Below are 21,864 nucleotides of genomic sequence, written 5' to 3'. Positions count from 1 at the left end.
CCACCCAGTGGGATTGTTATCTCTGCCCCTTTGCAAGTGAAGCGAGTGCTCTACCAACTGAGCTATCTGCCCCACTCCCCCTTTCGCAGTTTGGATTTATCAGGACACATTGCTTGGATTTATCAGGACACAGTGACAGGGTAAATCATCATCTCTTTCCTTCATAGCCATTTAGCCCATGGAGCCAGAGTTTGTCATGTTTTCTTTAGTGTGAAACTGACAACAGCAGTTGCTTGCTACCCTTTGGATAGGATGCTGCCATAACCATCCATTTTTTTAGGGAGAAATAAAAATTAAAAAACTCAAAGACGGGAAAACTCCCAAAATTGTAATTTCTATGAGCAGACCATTTATTCATAGTATGAATCATACAATTATATAAACATTACAAGTAAAAAAAAAAAAAAATGATAAAAATCTCTCAAAATGCATAAAACCATAAAATTAAAATAGACAATGGGATAACAAGCATGAGTAGAGTTCTATGATGATGGGCATCTGTACATACCAAATAAATAAAAAAAAATCAATGTCACAAAATATTGTGACGTCACACCTTCCTTTCTTCTGGTTCAAAACTCCTTGGTTGTGTGTAACCAGTCCTCAGAGGACTGTTTCTTTTTAAGGGTTTTACGGCGCTTGCGATACATTTAGTTAGGTCATATCAGCGCCAGTAAAAAGGAAGAAAATGGGATAGTAGAATTACAATTAAAGCATCCTAGAAAAAATAAGACAAAGAGGAATGATACAAACAAGAAAAAAGAGTAGATTCCAAAAGCATACTATCATTGTGCATAGTTTGAGATCACCTAAAAGTTAAGTCTCATCCCACTAATGTTTGTTTTGTTTGTTTTTAAGGGTTTTACGGCGCTTGCAACACATTTAGGTTATATCAGCGCCAGTAAAAAGGAAGGAAATGGAACAGTAAAAAGTTCTAGAATTACAATTAAGCACTCAAGAGCTCACCACCAATGCACTTATGATGAGATCACCTATAAAAAGCACAAAATCCAACAAACAGGGATACACTCAAATGCTTACATTATACACTGAAAACAAATATAATAATACATAACAGAGAGATGATTTACAAGGAAAAAAATATCATCTCCCAAAACAATAACTATGCATTAGACAGTTTCCCTCCCATTCCCAGCTAGAACTCCGGCCAGGGCCAGGACAAAACCAAATACAGTAATCTCATTCCAAGACAAAGACATAAGGCAAATTGGAAAACAGCTATAGAGGGATAGATGACACAGTAAGTGCCTCCCTGCCCACGATGGGAGGTCAGGAACCCCATCCAGTCGCAGGACTAATAATGAATAGGATACAAATTGAATCACAAATTGGTATAATGATTTTATAATCACTTTAGTAGCAGAATTTATAGGCTGATTCTTAGGATTACCGGGTGAAAAATAAAAGTAAAAGAGCGAAGATGGATTGACTTTATTGACGACCAGCATTTATTTAGGCTAGAAAAGCCAGAAGATCCGTTGCACAAAGTACCAGCTCTCTAGAAGAGTGGTACTACACTTCCACTTCCAATGAAATTTGAACCAGTATTTTTGACATCACACTGATGTTCCCTATTGGAAAATATCATGTCTATGTGTCAAAATACACATCCTTATCAGTCCAATCAGATAGCTTTCAGTTGTAATTGCACCTTAGCTTTTCTCTTGTTCTTTCCATAATCATAGGAGCAAATCTTACCCAACGAAAATTAATAAAAAAAATAATAAAATAACAAGTGAGACTTGAACCCGGATTTCCAGGTCACAGGGCAATGCCTCCTTGACCACACAGCCACCTTGTCTCCCCCGCCCCCAGTCAGAAATTTCCTGGATGAACAGGATGACAATCTGTACTGCCCCATGATGAAACTTTCAAATCTAGATAGTACTAGTACTAGTAGAGGCATCTTTTCCTCAAAACAGAGTTGCCATCTGTACAAACTGTCAAGCTAAAATATAAATGTTACAGTGAATGACATAATCAGTCGGATGGTGAAAAGGTTTGAACTGAAATATATTGCCAAGTTTAGTTTGAAGGTCAATTTTTATCAAAAATGAGTTCTTGTCATAAATGACTAAATCAACCCTTTTTGTACATCTTCGGGAAATGTCAAATCTTAATTTCACTCAAAATATTTTTTAACAGCTAGTCAAGTTGAAAAAGTATGAAATTTGAGAAAAGTTGCTGGATCCTTTTCCCATACATCTGACCATAACTTCATGAAATATCACCTGATTTAATTCAAAATAAAGATTAAAATGCTCTGGGGTGCATATTCTTTCAGAAAATGCAAATCCAAAATGTTCACCTTCCGACTGATTATGTCATGCATTGACACAAATATCCATACCTGCCTACTTGAAAATGTTAACAATTGTAGTTTTAAAAAATTATGGTTGCTACAGTTGCCTTTATAGATTTAACAATTAACCCTCGTGAGGATTAAATAACACTTCAAAGTGTTTAAAATGAAGTAGTCCAGTACTAAACTTTCATTTCCAATAAGTTTGAGTGATTTTGAGACGTTCATAAAATTCTGAAATTGGAGCTGAAATTTCGTAATTCTACGAATATTTTGTAATAGTAGGCAGGGAGGTAATAATTTTAATGAAGCTGCCTTGGCGAATAAAATACAGAGCTGCCAAATTTTCAGGAACATAATTCGGGATAATTTTCTAAGGACAAATATGGGATTTAAATTTAAATGAAAATGTGATGATAACGAAGATCATAATTAAACAAATTTTTTTTCAGGAATAGTTATTATAATACAAGTCCAACAAACGCTGTGTGTGTTAGCTGATTACTGACTACTCATGTTTGACAACTTGCGACAAGACAAGACACTTGTCACCCCTCTCTCTCGTCTGAAGCATAGTACGTAGTAGGCAGTGAATACATCCTCGTCCGGTGGAGATGCAGGCGGTAAAAACTGACAAGTAAGATGGAATGATAATATACCTAGCTGACTAGTTTGTTTTGCCTTTTTTTTTTTAAAGCCGGCGCTCGAAACGGGATTAAAAACTGATTTTTTCGAGGCATGAAATAAAATCTTTATTTTCTTTTTTGTTGGTTCTGTCTTTTGACGTTACAAATGTTATTTTTACTTTTACCTTCTTTTTTATTTTAATGTCAGCACTAACAGAATTTATCGAGCAAAATCGTACTGTCGGAAATCCAACAATTGTCGGAAGATTTACAGTACAGGCCTGGTAAATGTTTGATAGATTTATATATTCAATGTCGAAGACAACCTCGAGATTTTCAATTCCTTAAGGCTGCCCATGGGTAAATTGAAGACTTACCACCCTAGAAGTAATACCAGTAAAAAAAAAAAATTAATGGTAGTGGTAGCATGCCCGACCGGCAATCAGGTCTGAGGTTCGATCCCCAGTCGAAGTCGACTGATTTTTTGGGAGTTTTTTTCTCTCTTATTTTTATTTCTTGCTTTGTCTGGCACCTTTGATACACATTTGTTCTGATCTTTATCTTATCCAATCATGGGTGGTTGGATAGAGGAAAACTGTGTGTAAAATGCCTTTTCTAAGGACATACCGTCAAAGTGTCTTCAAGGTCACCAACTCTAACCTGCAGACCTAATGAAGGTTGTTTTGTCATACATACTGCTATTCCACTGTGACTCACTTTCATTCTTTACTCCTGCATAAACAAAGCAAAAGACTTTGGCATCAGAATTGGAAGCGATGTTGAATGCTGGTTATTGCTGATTTTCCTTTGTCTCTGTGCAAAATAAAATTGTAATATCGCCTAACAGGCATCATGTCACGTCCTACATGTTAAAAGTTGCTGTTGGCCAGGGTCCCCTTGTAAAGCACTTTGAACACGGTTAGTGGATATTGTGCTATACAAAAGCTCAATTTAATTCTTTTAATAAATAGCCGATAAATGACTGGTATAAAAATAGAGTTTCACTGTTTCTAATGACGAATTACTCTAGGATTTGGACTGAAGATCTTGCAGGAGATCGATATGGCTTGACCAGGAAATTGCTTTGTCAGTCAGTCTACTGTGAAATAAGATTGTTCTGGAAACAAAAACAAAATTTTTATTTTAAAAAATAAATCAATAACTCCCGATAAATTCATAAAATCAAACAATACAAAAGCCGTCACCGATTTAATCACCCGCTGTCCTTGAAAGACGTCCAGTGGAATCCTGATAAATGAAGTGAGTCGGAAAGTGCCAGAAGACAACAGAGAATAAAAACTTTGCGGCGGCCAGACGGAGTTGACGTACCAGTAAGGTCACAGGTTCGAGCCCCAATCGCGGCCGCAAAGTTTTTATTCTTTGTTGTCTTCTGCCACTTTCCTACTCACTTCATTTCTTGTTATTATCAACATAAGTGCCTGCTCCACTCACTTTCCTGAATTAAAAATCCTGATAAAGCAACGCTGGGCCGGATCAAAAAGATTGTGTTCACTGTAAGCAGATTCCACTGTAATCATGACGACTGTGATTCAAAACGTTTTTGAGCATCGAAATAAGAGACTCAGGGCAATGACTATAAGTCAGCTCTGTGGTCTAGTCGTATGACATTCGCAGTCAGATCAGAAGGTCCTGGGTTTGAGTCCCACTCTGAGCGGTGCATAGTTGAGTCCTTGGAAAAGGCTCTTTACTCACATTCTCTCACAGTACTCAGGTGTAAAATAAGTACCTGATCGTTAACATCGTTGTCTCTGGCGAAATATTAAAAATATGTAAAATCGTCTGACAGGTGTCGTGTGTCTTATTCTACATGTCAAGTGTTGCTGTTGGCTACAGACACCTTGTAAAGTGCTTTGGTGGATACTGCGCAATATCAAAAAAAAAAAAAAAAAAAAAAAGGTCACATCACGATATTTAACCCATTGCTTGACAGCCCAATCTCAGGAAGTTTAATCCCAACAACCAGGGACAGGGAGATAACTCTTGCCAGAAAATTTACCGCACGTCACAACAACAAAAAATTGTGCCACCTCTATTTGTAGGATTTTCATAATTTAAATTGTGTTAAATAAAGGAACAATTTATCTAGATTTTGATATCAAGACACATACATGTTTCGCCTGACAATGCCTAAAAACCCTCTAGTTTGACATTGTTTAGGATGTCTCGAGTCTAACCACTCTGGGGTTGGTTTTGGATCACTATTTTCATCAATATCGGGCTCTAACAATGTCTCTTCCATTTCAAAATTAACTTCAATGTCCGATTCATCACCAGAATCACTTCCAACATCGTCATCATCGTCTGACATGGTCTCAAGAACCAAAGAATTTAGGAAATCAAAGGCCATTTTTTTGCTTTTGACTTCATTTTTTGGACCGAAATGAAAAAATAGTGACCTGGCTAATAATTGTCAAAATCGGATAAGGTAAAAAGTTACTTTCACTTTCATTCTTCTCGTTCTTTTGAAAATTCGCATTTTTCATATGAAAATGTATTTTCCCGACCAAAAAGAGCTTCAAAACAAAGCACTAGATATGGGGAATCAGCACTTGCAATCGGGCGTTCTGACATGATAGGGGTTGGAAATCAGCGGCCGCAATCGGACATTCTGTCTAGTGATGGATTATCCATATTTATCACTCACATCAATTGATTGACCATTACGTTTTAAATCCAAGCAGAAAATGAGTAGACATTTTAAAACTGCAAAACACACAAGTAAAATTTGGATTTTTAAAAAAATAAATACAAAGTCATCAAGCAATTATGTAGAAATCTGTGACATATTTCCATTCAAAAATCTTTGGAAAAATAAAATGGAAGTACAGTAATGACGAGGAATGAAGTGAGTAGAAAAGTGCCAGAAGACAATAGGGTTGTCGTTAGTGGTGGATAGCTCTGACAGTAGCAATACCCTCTCCTCGGTCAGGAGGAGTTGTCGTACCAGTAAGGTTGTGGGTTCGAGCCCCCATCGGAGGAAAGTTTATTTTATTCTCTATTGTCTTCTGGCACTTTTCAACTCACCCCATTCCTTGTTGTTATCAACATAAGTGCCCGCTCTACTTAGTTTTCTGAGTACAGTAATGTCAACGTACCTTTAGAAATTTCTCAAAGTACTTGCAAGTAAACCCGGGTATGTCTTTTAAAGCTTCCAGCTGTGAAGTAATAAGTTGTAGTATATCTTAGACATGATAAGTTGTATTATATCTTAGACATGATAATTGTATTATATCTTAGACATGATAAGTTGTATTATATCTTAGATATGATAAGTTGTATTATATCTTAAACAGGATAAGTTGTATTATATCTTAGACATGATAGGTTGTATTATAACTGAGACATGATAAGACCATACCATGAGCCATGCTGCCCCTTTTTAATTACAATATCAAAAAATCTTAACAAGATTGCCATATCTTAAATAAAGGATATTGATGGAAAAAAATTAATTAAAAATTACTTGTTGGAAAGGGCCATGTAGTTCTCGCCATTCAAATATTAACTTTGCCCTCTTTGTGCCAACAGTGTGAAGTTGCTGCAAATCTTTCACACTGGCCGAGTTGAGCGTTGCAAGGAAATCCTCATCTTTGAGAATAAGAAAGGATGGTGGTGATGGAAGAGCAGAGGGGAAAAAATTGAAATATTAAAAATAAGCCTAATCATAGTGAAAGGTCCAAAAAATTAAACACTTAAAAATAATTCTTTAAAAAATATAGATCTTAAAAATAGACAGACATCTCATAACGTGACATAAAACGAATTGCTATTTCCTGGTGACAACAGTATCCAGCCAATTGTAATGGAGAAATGTGACTCTACATCTTAAAAATAAAATAAAACAATAGAAAAACTCACTTCTTTTTTCTTGCCATATTGGGTCAAATTTTGATTTGGACAAAACTACGCTGTCCTTTCCTTTACCCGAAGGAGTCTCTGTAGAAACAATGCAAAACATAAACATTACAACAACAAAAATAAATCTAAATGCAATTATTTTGTTTTTAGGGTTTTACAGTGCTTGCAATATATTTAGGTCATATCAGTGCCAGTAAAAAGGAAGAAAATGGAATAGTAAAAAGTTCTAGAAATACAATTAAAATACCCAAGAAAAAGGAAGACAAAGGGGAACTGGATCAAATAGGGAACAGTTGTAGATTGTTAGAGCATACCATCAATGTACTTTGAGATCACCCAAAGGACAGGTCCCCACTAAGAGGAACACACTCAAATGTTTACAAATTATATATCTATAAAACAAAAATAAGACTCTGCATTACAGAGAAATGATTTACAAGACAAAAAATATCATCTCCCAAAACTCTAACTGCACATTTGACTGTTTCCCTCCCACTTGGTATCTGCCCTGGACCAGGACAAAACCAAGTAATCTCATCCCAAGACAAAGACAGAGAGCAAGTTGGAAAACAGATATAGGGGAATAGAAGACACACTAAGTGCCTCCCTGCCCACTATGGGGGTCCGGAACCCCACCTAGATATAGAGGGATAGAAGACACAGCAAGTACCTCCCTGCCCACTATGGGTACAAGGGGTCTGGACCAAAAGCAACACGTAACATGTAGAACAAGGCACGGCACCTGTTAAGCAATATTACAATTTTTTTCCGACATAGACAACACTGTTAACAGCCAGGTATTCATTTTACGCCAAATTACAGTGAGAGAATGCTAGTAGAAGAGCCTTTTTCCCAACTACTCAACTATGCACTGAGCGAGGCTCGAATCCAGGACCTTCCGAACTGAAAGCGAGTGTTTACCACTAGACCACATAGTCACACAATACATACCACCACTGTCTGATTTCCTCTTTTTGTTGTTCTTTTTGTCTGAGGAAAAATCTTGAAACAAGGGACTACAGCTGGGCCCAGAGTCGAGAATTCTCTTCAGTCTTTCGTGCACTTTTTGCTTTTGACGACCAAATAGGTTTTGAAATAAATTACTTGTATCTGGAGATAAAAAAAAAAACAAAAAAACTTGAGCATTTATTTATAGAGCGCAATATTCACTAAACACCCCTAACCAATATCAACATTCAACATGTAGGTAAGACAAGACAAATGAAAACAGGATTTGATCAATTTTCCCAGAAATTATTTAATTTAACTCTCTCAAGTTCACCCTCATTGAAAATCGAACATATTTGTTCGATATTCCATGCATATGTAGAGAGTCAGAGAAAAATCTCCACTGCACCCGGGATCGATCTTGGTCCCTTTACACGTGAAGCGCGTGCTCTACCAACTTAGCTATTGGGACCCCCTAAATATAAATATAAATAAAATTTATAGAGGGCCAGTCTCCACCGAATGTGTTCTTTACAAGACATAGTTGACATGAGAATTTTTCAAGTTCAAATTGAGCTTTTATATAGCACAATATCCACTAAACATGCTCAAAGCGCTTTACAAGAGGTCCCTGGACAACAGCAACACTTAACATGTGAGGCGGGACATGACGCCTGTTAGGCAATATTATTATTTTTTTTGACAGAGGCATGTCTACCAACCCTTCCACTTTTGGCGGAACCATTTCAGAAAGAGAAAATGCTATTTATAGCCAAGTACTCATTTTACATCTGAGTATGGTGAGAGAATGTGAGTAAAGAGCCTTTTCCAAGGACTCAACTATGTGCTGAGCGAGACTCAAACCCAGGACCTTCCGATCCGAAAGCGAATGTCATACTACCAGACCACATAGCCACACTTGAGAATTGTAAGAAAACTAAATGTTACGATTGTATTAGAATATCTATTTAGTTATTCTGATACCAATGGAAAATAAAGAATGTGGTTTGAAATATTAAGAAAAGGCTAATTTAAAATAGTCTGTCTTCTCTAGACATAAAGCAGTCAATAGACTGTTGTTGGTGGAATTCGGAAATATATGTAAAAATAGAGATCAGGACAAGCCACAACTCATACGTTTCATTTATCAAGTAATAAACAAAAATGAAAATAACAGCATCTGTGTCGTCAATATGGAATTTAGTAATGAATTAATGTCTTTATTGTCTGAAGAAGGGGTGTTTGGTATTTTGTTCTTTTTTAAAGCTGTTATATTCCCTTTTGTTTATTACTTTTTCTAACAGCATAGTACCTTTTAAAGCATTCTTTCTCTTCATGATGATGGGGGTAGCATAAACAACATCAGGGGACGATTCTGCACTGTCATCATTGACTGGAGGGGTAAGCGATGATTTCGAGTTGGAATTCTATTTTGTTAAAAAAATAATAAAAATAAAAATAATTGATATTAAGCAAATTCAATGGAAACCATGTAGTGCTACATGCACCGGATATAACCCGATTACCAACCTACCCCCCCCCCCCCTTGTCAAAGTAAGTTATCTATCGATAATTTGCATCTCTTTTAGGAAATTAGATAGCTGCTCACCGGGCACCCGGACATGGCGTCATATAATATAGAAGTCAACTATCTGAATATTCGATAACCTATTTTATCATTTTTTTTAATGTGCTTTCAACAAATTTTTGTCAGTATCAAAACAAGGACCAAATGAACAAATATGAAGTAATGATTAAAAACCAAATCATAAAAAAATAGAGTCGAAACTTTTTGAGAAATGGGGTATCTAAAAGTATCGACTTGGCAGCAAACATATTCAAGTACTTATTCAGGCTGACTACTTAAATAAGTACTGAATATTTGTTATCAACTAATGCCTAACCTTACATTATTGTTGCAGTCTACTTTCACACTGAGTCACTTATAAAGAGATTGCTTAAAAGAGAGTAAACATGTTTTGATGATAAATGAAACATTTGGATAATTTATAACTGTATATATCTGTTATTAAAATGAAAAAACAATTATTAAAGAGATGTGCTAAATTTAATTTTTAAAATTAATCTCTGTGCCTCATCATGTCTGTATAATGTGCATCTATTTGCTCACCTTTGTTTCCTCTTTTGCTGCCAATTCACGAAATTCACTGATTTGTTTTTCCAACTCTTCAATTTTTTCATTAACAGAGGACTTCCAAGGACTGTAAAAGATAGAGGGACTTCATTATTTTTTATTTTTTAAATTGTAATGAATGGCTTATCCTTATTAAATAATTGTCTTATCAATGCACTTTTTTAGACCGATCAAATCCGTACACTTTCCATTAACAACAAATATTATATTAATGTTTTCTTGGCAAAATAATAAGAATTTGAAGAAAGAAAAAGAATTCACATAAACCATTAAATACTTCAAACGTTAAATGACTTCAGGACAGATTCAGTCTCAGTCCAATTTGGATTCAGAGCTCTAATGATATTAGTATTAGATCAAAGTTAATTTCATCTATCTATCTCTATAATTCTGGCAAAGTGGACAAATTTCGATTCCGCAAAATGTGTATTTACAAATTCATCTTAAAAAATGAACCTTTGATTGGATCAGGACAAAAAGTACAAAGTTGAGACATACAATAACCATCTGTTTTGTTTTTAGGGGTTTTACAACACTTCACTAGCAAACTTGTAGATCATTTCAGTACCAGTAAAAAGGAGGATGATCAAAAATACAAGAAAAGATGTAGATCTGAAGTTAAAAGCACCAAAGAAAAAGTCAGACAACTAGGACTAGTTCAAACAGGGATCAAATGATTCCACTGTACCATCAATGTCACTATTTTGATATTGAGCTTTAATATAGAGCAATATCCAATAAACATGCTCGAAGCACTTTACAAAAGGTCCTTGGCCAACAGCAACACTTAACATGTAGGACGGGACATGACGCCTGTTAGGCAATATTACATTTTTCCCCCTGGACAATGACAACGCTGTCAAACAGCCAGATTCTCATTCTACACCCGAGTACAGTGAGAGAATGTGAGAAAAGAGCCTTTTCCAAGGACTCAACTATGCTTAGAGTGAGGCTTGAACCCGGGACCTTCCGATCCGAAAGCGAGTGTCTAACCACTTGGTCCCTGAAAGGATGACTGCATTTTGCATTGAATAATCACAGATATTTGTGGCATCCTTAAGGGGGGAGCGACACAAAAGGGTCATTTTTTTTATTTGATGAAATATACTAAACTTCTATGCACAGTCACAATGTATATGTTTGGGAAGGATGATTGCATAAGTAAAAAGTTCTAGAATTACAATTAAAGCACCCAAGAAAAGGTAAGAAAAAGGGGAATTAGTTCAAGTATGAAACAGATGTAGATTCCAAGAGCACACTATCTAAGTACTTAGTTTGAGATCACCTAAAAGTCTCATCCAGTCACAAGCACAGGTCCCGACTAAGAGGAACACACTCAAATGTTTACAAATCATATATATGTCAACAAAACATAATACATAGCATAATAGAGAGACGATTTACGAAGGAAAAGAAATATCATTTCCCAAAACTAACCAACATTTGACTGCTTCCCTCTCAGCCAAGGTATCCGGCCAGGACCAGGACAAAACCAAGTAATCTCTAAGACAAAAAGCAAGTTGGAAAACAAATATAGGGGGATAGAAGACACAGTAAGTGCCCCCTGCCCACTATGGGAGGTAAGGAACCCCACTCAGTTCTTTTCTTACAAACTTCAGTCATAGAAGAAAGTTTTACAACTGGCCTGTAAAAGCTTTAAGAATTCCTTCTTTACTTTTAAAATTCAATAAAATAACATACTGAGAAATCTAGTAAAACCTCTTCAAACACTGAAAACACTTCTCACCTCGGTAAAATATTAGAAGACGAAGTAGATGAATGAAGAGACGCAGACGGAGTGGTGGAATCATCTGTCTTCATCTTTTTAGTGATTGAAGGCAAGTGGCTATCGGAAGTGGCATTTCTCTTGAGCAATGGATGGGTTTTTTCTGGAATTCAAAATCACATTGATTTATGAGATTTATTAACTTTTGACACCTTTGCCACAGATCTACTGGCAAATGTAAACTATTAAAGACATTTTTTGTTTCTTTCAAAAAGCCTTTGAAATTCTGTCAGAATCTGAAGAGAAAATTTCCCCATGGGGATGAATATTCTTGAGGAACTGCACAGCAGAAAGAAATAAAACCTCTGTGGTGTAATGGTAGCACATCTGACCTGTTTGATCCCCAGTCGAGACAGGCTCGGTTTTTTTTCTCTTTCTGCTTTGTCTGGCACTATTTCGGTTCATGCACACCTTTGTCAAGATATTTCGGCAGGAATAAAGTGATGTGGGTGAGGTGATTAGAGACAATTAAGCTTATCTCCCTCATCAGGAGCTTCTTCATCCCATTTTTCTCTTTCTGTTCTCTCTGTCTCTCTCTCAGAATAAACTATGTAAAATAAGATACAAATCAAAATAACTATAATTTGTTGGGGTACTTTTTTTAGTTAAGTAATAGAATTACCAAGGGAAGTCACTATGGTGGTGCAAGTGTTGACAATCTTTTTGCTCTTGCTGGCAAAGTTGAGGGTGCAATAGGTGTCGTAGTAGTAATGCTCCTCAGGGGCGATGTTGGTTACCATCAAGGAGTGACAGCTTCCTCCAAGAGAGTCCTGAAAGTTACATAAATATTTTCTGTTAAGATAGACAGGCAAGGGTGCCAATTATCCATAGCTGGCAGGTACTAAACAAAACAAAAGCAAAACCAAAAAAAAAAAAAAAAAAAATAAATAAAGAGAGAAAAATAAACCCAAAGAAAACTCACAATCCATAAAACAAGAACAAAAAATAAATAAAGTAGTCCTTCAGAGACATGAGGTTCATGGAGCTGGAGTTTATCCCAGTTTCTATAGCATGAAACGGACAATAGCAATTGCTCACGATCGTTTGGATAAAACGCTAGTCTATCGCAAAGTACTTTTCACAAAATCGAACAGACCTAGCTAGCCACAATCAACTGGGCTATCGGGACCCCAACACAATAGTAAATCTGATCTATGACATGCATACCTGAAGTAGCCGAGTAAGTTTGCTGTTTCTGTAAGGAATTCTTGGCTAAAAAAGAAAGGGGGGAAAAAAATAGAAGAAAGAGATGATGGATATGAACACAGTTTAATGACAAAAATAAAAGTTATTATCTAAAAATAAAAAGACATAAAGATAGCCATTCATGACCATTTAAAATAAAAATATCATCTTTAAAAAAAAACAACAACCAAATCTCTACAGAAAATAAAAATTAACAAATGTGACAACCTTTTAAGGTTATTGCTACATGAAACAGTACTTTCCAATGCTTTTCAAAAGATACAATGTTGTGATGGACAAGTATTTTTTCTCTCTCGAAACATTATATAATTACATTCCATTTAAATGTTTGGAGAAAAAAAAAAGTGATTCATTAAACACAGAGCTGCCAACCCCGACTGAAGAAAGAGTGTAATTTTGACTGAAAAAGGGTGTAATTTTGAAGGAAAAGGTGTAATTGTGCAAAACAAAGGCATTATTCATAAACACTATTTCACCATAATCATCTGCAATCACTATTGGAAGATTCCTCTCCACAATAAATATGGTAAAGGTTACTTCTGCCCAAATAACGCTTCTGGTTTAGGCCTCTGAAAACAAGATAAGCTGGAAGTAGATGAATTGCAGTTTTCTTCCATTTTCAGTGAGACAAGATTTGGGATGAAGAAAAAAATGCTTAAACCACCCACACTACCTTGATGACGACACAAATGGAATAAAAAACCATAAACACGTAATTTGATTTTAAAAGCGTAATAATATGCTTCTTTAGCGTATAGTTGGCAGCCCTGTTTAAGAGTAATTGAACAATAAGTTACAGCACTACCAATATCACCTGAAATATAAATATACATTCCGCTAATACTTACATTATTTTTATTGATAGCATCCACAACCTCACCCAGAGCAAAGAGAGATCTGTTGATTGCTCCACTTTCCTTTAATCTGAAAAAACAAATCTTATAGATATCACTCTTAAAAGGCACCAGTAACATTCACTTATGCAACAATCAAACGACAAAATAAAAAAACCTAAAAAACTTTCTTTTCTAGAACAGAATCTGTAACACATTAAAATTGAAGAGTGGTTTTCCAAAACTATTAAAATTGAAGAGTGGTGAGATATTGAGGATTATTTCTCATAATTTGCTTTGATTTCCAAAAGTTTTTAAGCATATCCAATCATTACTCCTTTGAATCTTAAATTTTATAGAATGAGGTTGTTTCTAGAAAATACATTATGAATATTACAGCTTTAAAAAAAAACAAACAAACACGATTATAAGACGTGCATGTCTATTTGTATCAGTAGTAAGCTAATCTATCAAACACATTGAGACTTTCAGTTTTACCTCATCCCTTTATTTCCGGTCCTCCTGTTATCTTCGGATCCAGCCAAATCAATGAGGTGGATTTTACCTAAGAATTCTTTGTCTTTGAATTTCCTGGTGACCTTGAGCAATACAATACTGTGACTGCGACTTGAATGCTCGTTTAAATTGGTGGCTGCTACAGACCTGCAGATTTGATAGAAAGAAAAAAAGTCACGATCATTCCGTCCAAATAAATGCTGTGGAAACCAGTAAAAAGCTAACTTGGAAGACCAGAAAGATTGGTTGACTTCATCCATTATCAAGTAGGTTTGCAGCTATGTGGCCTTGTGGTAAGACACTCGCTTTCGAATCGGAAGGTTTTGGGTTCGAGCCCTGCTCAGCACATAGTTGAGTCATTGGAAGAGGCTCCTTACTCATATTCTCTCACCGTACTCAGGTGTAAAATGGCTGTTAACGGCGTTGTCTCTGTCCGAAAAGAAAATGTAACATCGCCTAACAGGCGTCGTGTCATGTGTTGCTGTTGGCCAGGGACCCCTTGTAAAGCACTTTGAGCAAGTTTAATGGATACTGAACTATATAAAAGCTCAAGTTTAAAGAAAAGAGAACCAACAAGATATGTTGACTTTATGCCGATTCCACTGTATTCAGGAATAAACCATGCAATGAGCAGTGCTCATTGAGCACATCAAACACAACTCCAAAATCCATTTTGAGAACAATAAAGATTTATCACTATCTATTACTATTACTAAATCAGATGATGTCTAAAGAAAAGATAGAAATAGCTGGTAGTTGACCTAGGTCTTTGGCATTAAAGGTTTTAAATACTCAATTAACCTGCTTAGCGATTGATTTGGCATTCAATTACCATGCAGCCTACTATTAGATCTAAGAATTCAAACTTAAATAAATCTATATTTTATAAAGATCAAATGTGATATGAAAAGGAAACAGCATCTTCAATGATAATGATTCAAATTGAATAAAGTTTCAATGAATTTCATGACTGAAATCCTCAGATTGTGGAATCGTAGACGCTTCCCCATCGACTTGACAACAGACAGGATGTTATTGATTGACCTTGACCCTGAGATAAAGACTACCTTCACCTTGCAAAACTGCATTGACCGTGAGTTTGTGACTACCTTCACCCTGCGAAAAATTCGCTTCAGCATCCCGGAGAAAGAAAGTAAAAAACAGAAAGAAAAATATATGAAGAAAAACACCTATTGCATGCTGGTCCAAAATGTAATTTTAATGTTCTACCTCTTTCCTTAGTAGTAATGTTCTTCAAAGCCAATTTTCGAATCCCAGAGAAAGAAACAGTAAAAGAGAGAAAGAAAGAAAGAAAGAAAAAAAAGAAAGAAATAAAGATAGAAAGAGAAAAGAAAAGCTGAGTAAATCACCTTCTATTGCATGCAGGTCCAAAATGTGATTTAAAAGTTTCAAACGAATCAATGACTTTCTCTGTCAATCCAGCCACAAATATTTTGTGTTTGTTATCTTCACGAATAGGCAGATCATTGCTGTTCTCAGCCAGGAGGTCACGCACCTAAAAAAGAAAGAAACAAAACTTTAAAAATTAAAGTTCAATACCCAGAAAAGAGTAAAAGGGTATATTCATGGGGGAGAATTTGAATACATACTCCTCTAAAATTTGATGAAAATTTGATAAAAATCTTTTTTGGTCATTCTTTTGAACTCTTCACGAACACAACTAACGAACTCAGGGTTGCATTCGAAATAATGTATTCACTTAATTACTTTAAGGATTTCAGATCTACACTAAGTTTTCAACAGTTTTCATCTATTTATGACATCAAGTATTATCATTGCCCCTTTGAAGCTTTCAATGTGATGGTTTCGGGTGGACAATACCCAGGTTTAACTTATGGCCACACCATCAACTCTATCTGTCTAGTATAAACATCAAGTCGTAAAGAAATTCCTGAGCAATAGCTGTCCAATTGTTTTTTTTTCAGCAAATCGTGGCATTCATAATGATATTATTCACTTGATCACATTAAGGTATTCGGATTTACACAAATTTTAAATAAGTTTCACCGATTAACAACATCAACTAATATACTGCTAATATTACTGTCATTTTTATGCCATCGATGTGATAATTATTGCCCTGGAAATATTTAGTTAAACGTTATTGGCAAACTGTCAATTGTATCTGTCTAGCTTCTAGCCTGAACAAACCAAAAGTAGACAGTAGACACACAAGGACAACTGTATGTTCCTGTGTCAAGGGTCAGTGTCGCCCGCTCGCCACAGTCGAGTGCGTAGGCCATTGCTCTGCACGGCCTACATGCAGCTACACATCAAATTTACAAGCATGGATCACTGTAATCCCAGCATTGTGTTAGATGCAACTGCACTAATTAATTATGTGTCTGTGTGTTGGGGGGGGGGGGACACACTCTATAATAGAGTGTACTAACGTCTTTGTATTCAAAGAGAAGTAAAGTAAAAGGGAAGTGAGGAATATAGATAGATGGAAGAGATAGAGGCAGACGTTAGCCTTGGTCAGAGTCTATAGTGGCTTACACTTCATGTTGGGCCTAACAGAAAAAAACAGAGGATGTACCAAGTAACATAGACAACGTTGTTTACCAATCTGCCCTCAATAAATGATGGTGAGTACAATATCGAATGAAAATAGTTATTTCCCCGCGAAATTGCGGACTTTTTACTAGTGTCTTAAAAGACAATAAAACGTCTGATATCAAGAGCATAATATAGTTACAATGGTGCTAGAGGCTATTAGAAGAAAGGTTTGTGTAGTTACTAATCTGCTTGCAACAAAAAGGGTATCTTCACTGACTATTTCAATAATATAATATTATAACTCATCAAAATAACACCAACACAGGTGAGAATTAATGACCACAATTCCCTTTGGTTGTGATGCGAAAGCTCGACCATTTGAGTGGTTGAGACCCCCAGGACAATAAATTACGCCCCATAAAAAGGTAACAATAATTTACAAAAACTAGGTTTATCAGTTCATTTTTAATATTTCAATTGCGAGTCAGTGGCTCTTAAAAAGCACTTTATAGCTCAATTCAATTGTGAGACAGCTCAGTACATTCTCCAGGTGCTATGGAGTGAAAAGAACAAATACAAAAACAACTAAAGTACATCCAAACCTTTTCATTATAGATTTCTAAATATGAGAGAGATATGGTTGTCTGCGGTAAGCTTTCTTCCTTTGGCACCAAGTCTTTACCACATTTTTCAAACAGCCATTTAATCACCCTAAGTGTGATTCCCGGATCCATGGATGATCCTAGCATTGTGTGTGTTTTTCCTGTGAAACAAATAAAAACAAAATCATTTTCATTCCTTGTTAGAGTTCTAGGACTCTAGCAACACATTTACATTATTCAAAGTAAGAAATTAAGGAGAGGGCACCGGGTAAGATTAAGAATTGAACAAGTGTGTATGAAAGGTGTCAGACAAAGCAAGAAAGAAAAATACAAGAAAAAAACAAACATCCCAAAAAGTCAGTCGACTGCTTCGACCAGGGAGAGCGTGACTCTATCGTATGAGCTATCCTGGATAGCTCATACGGTAGAGTCATGCTCTCTCCGCCCAAGCGGAGTTATCGTTCCAGTAAGGTCATGGGTACGGGCCCCGCAAAATTTTAATTCTCTTTTGTGTCTTCTGGCACTTTCCTACTCACTTCATTTCTTGTAAATATCAACGTAAGTGCATGCTCCACTCACCTTTCTGAATTAAGATTGCTAAAGCAATCATTCAATGTGTCTCATCTGAAACTACTAAACTAAAAGTCTCTCTCTCTCTCACACCCACACACATACAGAGGATTTCATTAATAAATGGGATATATCTAAGCGGTCACAAACTATACTTACAACAAAAAACTAATAAATAAAACAGCGCAATCACTGAAAGTATTTAATTACTGATCATCAATACCTGCACCAGTGGGTCCATAAGCAAATATTGATACATTCTGTCCCTCAAATGAATTTCCCAATAATGGTTGAACACACTCCTCAAAGATCTCTCTCTGTGTAGCTGTCTTGTCATACACTGTGCTGAAACTATTGAAATGACAGAGAAAAAAATTCAAGCAAATTGTGTCAAGCCAAAATTCCAAGCTTTAAGGCCGCCCTGCCGGTGTATCATGAATGATAGGCTAATGTACAATTACAATAAGAAAAAAAAATAATGAAAGAAAAGTATAAAAGTAAAAGTAAAAGGATTAAATTAGGCAGTTTAGTAAGCAGCAGCAGTGGCAGTCAAATTTTGACCCAACTCGCCCATAGGAAAGTTGTGACCGAAAATTGCCGTTCGCGTTTTGGGGGGTTCAATTAAAGATGCATAACTTCGTTGTAAAGAGGAATATCGCAGATATTTTGATATCATTATTTTCGTCTTTCAAATTCCTTTTAAATGGTGCCAATTAAGGAAAAATCCATTAATAATTCCAGAAGTTATATGAAGTTAAAATTTGGCAATTTTCAAATGCATTTATTTTTTTATTTACCGCGTGTGTTTTTAAAATTTAAACGCTTGTTTTTAGAATAACATCTAAACTTTATTCATGCCAAATTTCAGAGCTCTATATCGATGCGCAGACACCTTTTAACTCTGCGCCGAAATTCCTTGTTTACATTATCTTTTCATCATGGCTGCCGGACGATATCGATATATTCATATCGATATTTTAAATTTAGTTATGTATTATGTTAAATTTAGTCCATAATATTTTCAGTACTATGATTTTATTTTGAATACATACTTTCCAACTTTATTTATAGGCATTTTATAGTTTTTGTTTTAAAAGTTCGTATATTTCTTCTCTTTGTGAAATCCGATATTGATAATATCGATATTTTAAAAATACCAATTGCTTTAATTTAATTTTATTTTACTTTGCCATCAAGTCATCAAGTTTCTTTCCCATATGTTTAGATTTGTTTATCATTTGTATCCATATTCTAAAGGCCTTAGCCTTAATAATTATTATGGTAAGAAGTTCTATTAGTTTTGACACCCCCATACATTGAGAGAGAAGGGGGGAGGGGGTGGGGGGATAAAATTATATTAATTGTCAGTTCAAATGATGTAATAGCAATAAACCCAAAGTGGTTCAGCAGAATTTTTTTAAGTATTAAAAGCCAGAATTTTCCTTCTAATTAGGTATAATAGGGAATCTGTTTCAATTTATTTGAACTTTTTCAATCTACCATTTTATTTATATGCAATTAAATTGCCATAGGTAAATATAAACTCATTATGTCATTACACAACATGTTTATATCTTTTCATTTAAATACTCTCAAACCCTTTTTTATTCTCTATGTATTAATTAGAAGAGGGGATTATTTGCAATTGTTTCAGTGAGATATTGGGGATAAATCCAAAAGTGATAGAGCAAATTGTTTCTTACGTCTAGCCGAGTTTTTGATTATGTAACATTTGCGTCATATTATGTAATAATGTGTTAATTTGAAATGTTTATCTTCCTCTTTATTAATTTTAATGCATTGTCCTCGATAAGACGAACATTTTGGTATACAATATATGATAAGAACTCCATATTGACTGTTTTAACCATTTTTTATTAACATGACGCGATTTCGGTCACAACTTTGCAATGGTAATTTTGGGGTAAAAATCGGTCTGAAATTTCAGACTTTGAACTGCCGTAACTACATTTCTAATCAAGATACAAACAAAATTCAAACTGTTTTGTAATCTGTGTTGCCAGCTCTTTCATATGACATTGGTTTCAAGTGTGTGAGGTACATTTAGAATTTCTATTAAACTCCCTAATTAAATTAATTTCAAAATAAAATGAAAAGAAAATAAAAACCCAATTTCCCCAGGAAAGAAATGGAAAAATCGTCGTCCCCAAGCCAAAACTGGCGTGTTCTCTAACTCTTAACAATATTATGTTGTGTCCTTATCCTCTACAAAAGCAAAAACACATGATTCATGATTATTATTAGGCTGCATTATTTCTATTAATCCTTGACTGACTTTGAACTTTGACTTGAGTTTTGAGACTCAACTCTGGCTGGACAACTCTTTTAACTACTGCGACTCAACTTTTGATGACTTCATCTGAATAAATGAGTACTATAATTGCGACTCGCCTCCGAATAACTCTCTGCAGTTGTTCAGTTCAGGGTCGACTCTGACTCTGAATCAATCGAATAGAATATGAATAATAATAATAATAGAAAAACAAATCCACCAACAAATCAAGACAAGACACACAAGAGAGTTGCATTGGGTCGGATATAACTTCTCCCTTCTCATTACCCATAACTGTAAATCTCACTGTTTGGTCATTAACTATAACTCTAAAAAGGTTTAAAATCTGAACAACTAGAGACTTACTCATACTGAAGATTTTCTTTGATATTTCTGTGATTAAAAATTTCGACACTGTTTTGGGATTTGGATGGGTACACACATGTAAGATCCTCCTCATTTAGCGGAGGACGAACGCGAATCACAACCTTAACTTTCGTACGAGGTTTTTTATCCATTTTTTTAGTTTTCCAAGATTAAAATAAAAACAGAAAGAAGATAATTGGACCATCAAAATAAGTTTCTAAAGCATTTCTGAAAGTAAAACAAGCATTCGTTTTGATTTTCAGCACTCAAAACAAAAACCACAATTCATAAACAGATGGAGGAAACGCTAAAAAGCGATTCAACCAATCAGAGAATAGGGAAAAGATTGTAGTGATCTGATTCCATACAGAATATTTGTAAAGATCTGAACAAGTGATCTTTATCCTGCACAGGTGCCTGCTCCTTAGGGAGCGTTCACATATTACGTCATCAGCTAGGGGGGGGGGGGGGGGGGGGGGGTCTACCAAATGTTGACATGTGTTGACATGGGGGAGGGGGGGGGGTCAGACCCAAGATGATGTCATCAAAACATATTGATGCTGTATTTGTCTTTACACACGCTCCAGGTTCCAGTGCTTATAATGAGGTGGAAAGAAGAATGGCACCGCTTTCAAAGGATACAGCATCTGTCATCTTACCATTTGATATTCATGGACGTCATCTTGATGGAAGCAACAAGACTGTTGATGTTGATCTGGAAAAAAGGAACTTTGAAGCTGCTGGAAAAATATTAGCCAATATTTGGTCCGAGTCGATAATAGATGGATACCCAGTAGTTGGAAAATTCATCCCTCCACCTGAAAATCCAAGACCCAAACTTCAATTTCAAGAAACAGATGATTGGAAGATAAAACACATTCGTCAATCCCAATATCTGCTGCAAATAGTGAGATGCAGTGACAACTCATGCTGCAAACCTTGGCGTACTAACTATTCATCTTTTTTTCCAGAGCGTTTTCTGCCACCACCTGTACCACTTGCTTCATGTGATGATGGTTTGGAGATAGGCAATAATGGAAGATTTGGAAGCCTATTTCAAAGTTTGTTCCTTTCAAAACAGCTAAAGATAAATTGCTATGATGAGTATTGCCCATCTCTCAAGAAACAAGATGGGAAAGGGGTATCACTTCTCAAAAGGCGAACTTGCCCTAAATGTTCATTGTATCACTCCTCGACCACAGCAATGAAAGACCATTCACGAAAATGCGGCATACAAGAAG

General features: G+C 35.6%; 1 protein-coding gene across 1 annotated transcript; it reads right to left on the bottom strand.

The window, feature by feature from the left end:
- Positions 1-329: 329 nt before the first annotated feature.
- On the bottom strand, positions 330-20,939 carry LOC144967546 (kinesin-like protein KIF22-A). The gene is made up of 16 exons (XM_078904939.1): positions 20,624-20,939; positions 18,188-18,315; positions 17,395-17,555; positions 15,643-15,788; positions 14,255-14,419; positions 13,772-13,847; positions 12,885-12,929; positions 12,340-12,487; positions 11,679-11,820; positions 9,908-9,998; positions 9,089-9,203; positions 7,780-7,938; positions 6,829-6,906; positions 6,434-6,558; positions 6,066-6,125; positions 330-4,066 (listed from the first exon to the last, which is right to left on the bottom strand). The coding sequence occupies exons 1-16, from the start codon at positions 20,773-20,775 to the stop codon at positions 4,046-4,048; spliced, it is 1,812 nt and encodes a 603-aa protein (XP_078761065.1). The 5' UTR covers positions 20,776-20,939; the 3' UTR covers positions 330-4,045.
- Between the last annotated feature and the right edge of the window lie 925 nt (positions 20,940-21,864).

This window comes from Berghia stephanieae, chromosome 3 (assembly GCF_034508935.2).
Source record: "Berghia stephanieae isolate SIO BIC M18660-M18661 chromosome 3, UCSD_Bste_1.3, whole genome shotgun sequence".
NCBI lineage: Eukaryota > Metazoa > Mollusca > Gastropoda > Nudibranchia > Aeolidiidae > Berghia > Berghia stephanieae.
The sequence above is the reverse complement of the archived record's forward strand: the minus strand, read 5'-3'. Positions and strand labels throughout refer to the sequence as shown.

Bases quoted from the DNA above. Each gene is read 5' to 3' on its own strand.
- LOC144967546 (XM_078904939.1), bottom strand. From the start codon at position 20,775: ATGGATAAAAAACCTCGTACGAAAGTTAAGGTTGTGATTCGCGTTCGT. The intron at 9,204-9,907 runs GTGAGCAAATAG...TTAACAAAATAG, and splicing joins CAGCAAAAGAGGAAACAAAG to AATTCCAACTCGAAATCATC. The intron at 4,067-6,065 runs GTACGTTGACAT...TTTTGTTTCCAG, and splicing joins ACTTTGAGAAATTTCTAAAG to AACAATCTTATTTCACAGTA.